The sequence below is a fragment of the Lepidothrix coronata genome, unplaced genomic scaffold (genome assembly GCF_001604755.1).
Source record: "Lepidothrix coronata isolate B3197 unplaced genomic scaffold, Lepidothrix_coronata-1.0 Scaffold267, whole genome shotgun sequence".
In the NCBI taxonomy this organism is placed as follows: Eukaryota; Metazoa; Chordata; class Aves; order Passeriformes; family Pipridae; genus Lepidothrix; species Lepidothrix coronata.
Genome location: NW_016690447.1, coordinates 1,651,687 through 1,653,068, shown reverse-complemented (window position 1 = coordinate 1,653,068; position 1,382 = coordinate 1,651,687). Strand labels below are relative to the sequence as shown.

Here is a 1,382-nt window from a genome sequence, read left to right as displayed (position 1 = left end):
CCCGACTCACATCTGTGATGGCCTTCTTGGCCTTCTCTTCAGCATTGCGGGCCTCCTGGATCGTATCCTCCATTTCGCTCTGAATCTGAGAAATGTCTGTCTCCAGCTTCTTCTTGGTGTTGATCAAGCTGGTGTTCTGTTGAAGGGCATGAACATCACAGTTTTGGTTTTTTTAGGTTGCTTGATATAGTATCATATCAAGCAATTTGCATAACTTTTCTAATATAGGTTGTGCCATCAGGTCACATTCTATTATAATGGAGCTGCTGCAGTAGCTGTCAGTATCTTAGATATGATGTGCTTCAGTATTTCATGAATGTGCTTCATAAAGTCTTTCCTAACAGTTTCTTAGGTAACAGAGAAGAAATTTAGACTGAAAAATTAAAAAAAGACATGATTTTTCCTTACCATTTTCAATCTAGTGATCATAAAACTTTGAAATGGTTCTATTGAATACTTATAACTACATTGTTAAACTTAATGACAAATGTTAGTGTATTGCTGTTTTGTTATTGGTCGGCTGATGTTTGCCTTTAAAGTGTCAAATGGAAATGTGAAAGATGTTGAACTCAAGTAAGTAATAGAGTAAGAACGTCAGATATCTCTCTGAAATTATTACTTTTAAGGTATCTACGCTGTAGTCTACTGAAATTCATATTGTATCTATGTCTGAAAAGACAGTCTTAATATTATCTGTTACCTATTACTTCTTATTTACTGTGAAATTACTTAGTTTTACAGAATACTGTTACAGTTCAGCCAGTCTTCAGTGGCTGGATATGTAATTTATATGTATGGAGCAAAAGTATAAATACTAAATGTATTTATATACTAACCTGGCTATGTAGAAGCTGAACTCTCTCACTTGCATCCAGGAGCTCCTGCTCAGCCACTTTCCTTGACCGCTCCGTCTGCTCCAGGGCTGCCCGTAGCTCCTCAACTTCAGCCTGCAGCAGGTTTGCTCTGCGCTCCACCATGGCCACCTGCTCCTTCAGGTCCTCTTGTGCCCTGACAGCATCATCCAAGTGTATCTGGGTGTCCTGGAAAGAGAGTCAAGACAGATTGTGAGGTGTGTATTTTCTATTTTCCTATTTTCTGTTTTCCCATCAATATAGAACTGACAGAATTGCACAACAGGAAAAAAATTTAGTTGTGCCAGAAACCAGTCATCGCATGTTTAATTATGTCATACCTTCAGCACTGCTTGTGCATTTCTCAGGTTCTTTTGTGCCTCGGCAGCCTGGCGGTTGGCATGGCTGAGCTGGATCTCCATTTCATTCAGGTCTCCCTCCATCTTCTTCTTCAGCCTCAGGGCTTCATTCCTGCTCCTGATCTCAGCATCCAGGGTGCTTTGCATGGACTCCACGACTCGGAGGTGGTTT

At 40.4% G+C, this 1,382-nt stretch overlaps 1 protein-coding gene across 1 annotated transcript in view; it reads right to left on the bottom strand.

Annotated features, from left to right (window-relative positions):
* The window catches only part of LOC108507720 (myosin-1B-like), a 19,317-nt gene that overhangs the window by 1,834 nt on the left and 16,101 nt on the right, over nucleotides 1–1,382 (bottom strand). The window contains exons 22-24 of the mRNA XM_017835938.1: nucleotides 1,193–1,375; nucleotides 837–1,040; nucleotides 5–136 (exon numbers count right to left, since the gene is read on the bottom strand). Coding sequence (XP_017691427.1) covers nucleotides 5–136; nucleotides 837–1,040; nucleotides 1,193–1,375 — 519 coding nt within the window. The remainder of the gene's footprint in view (nucleotides 1–4; nucleotides 137–836; nucleotides 1,041–1,192; nucleotides 1,376–1,382) is intronic.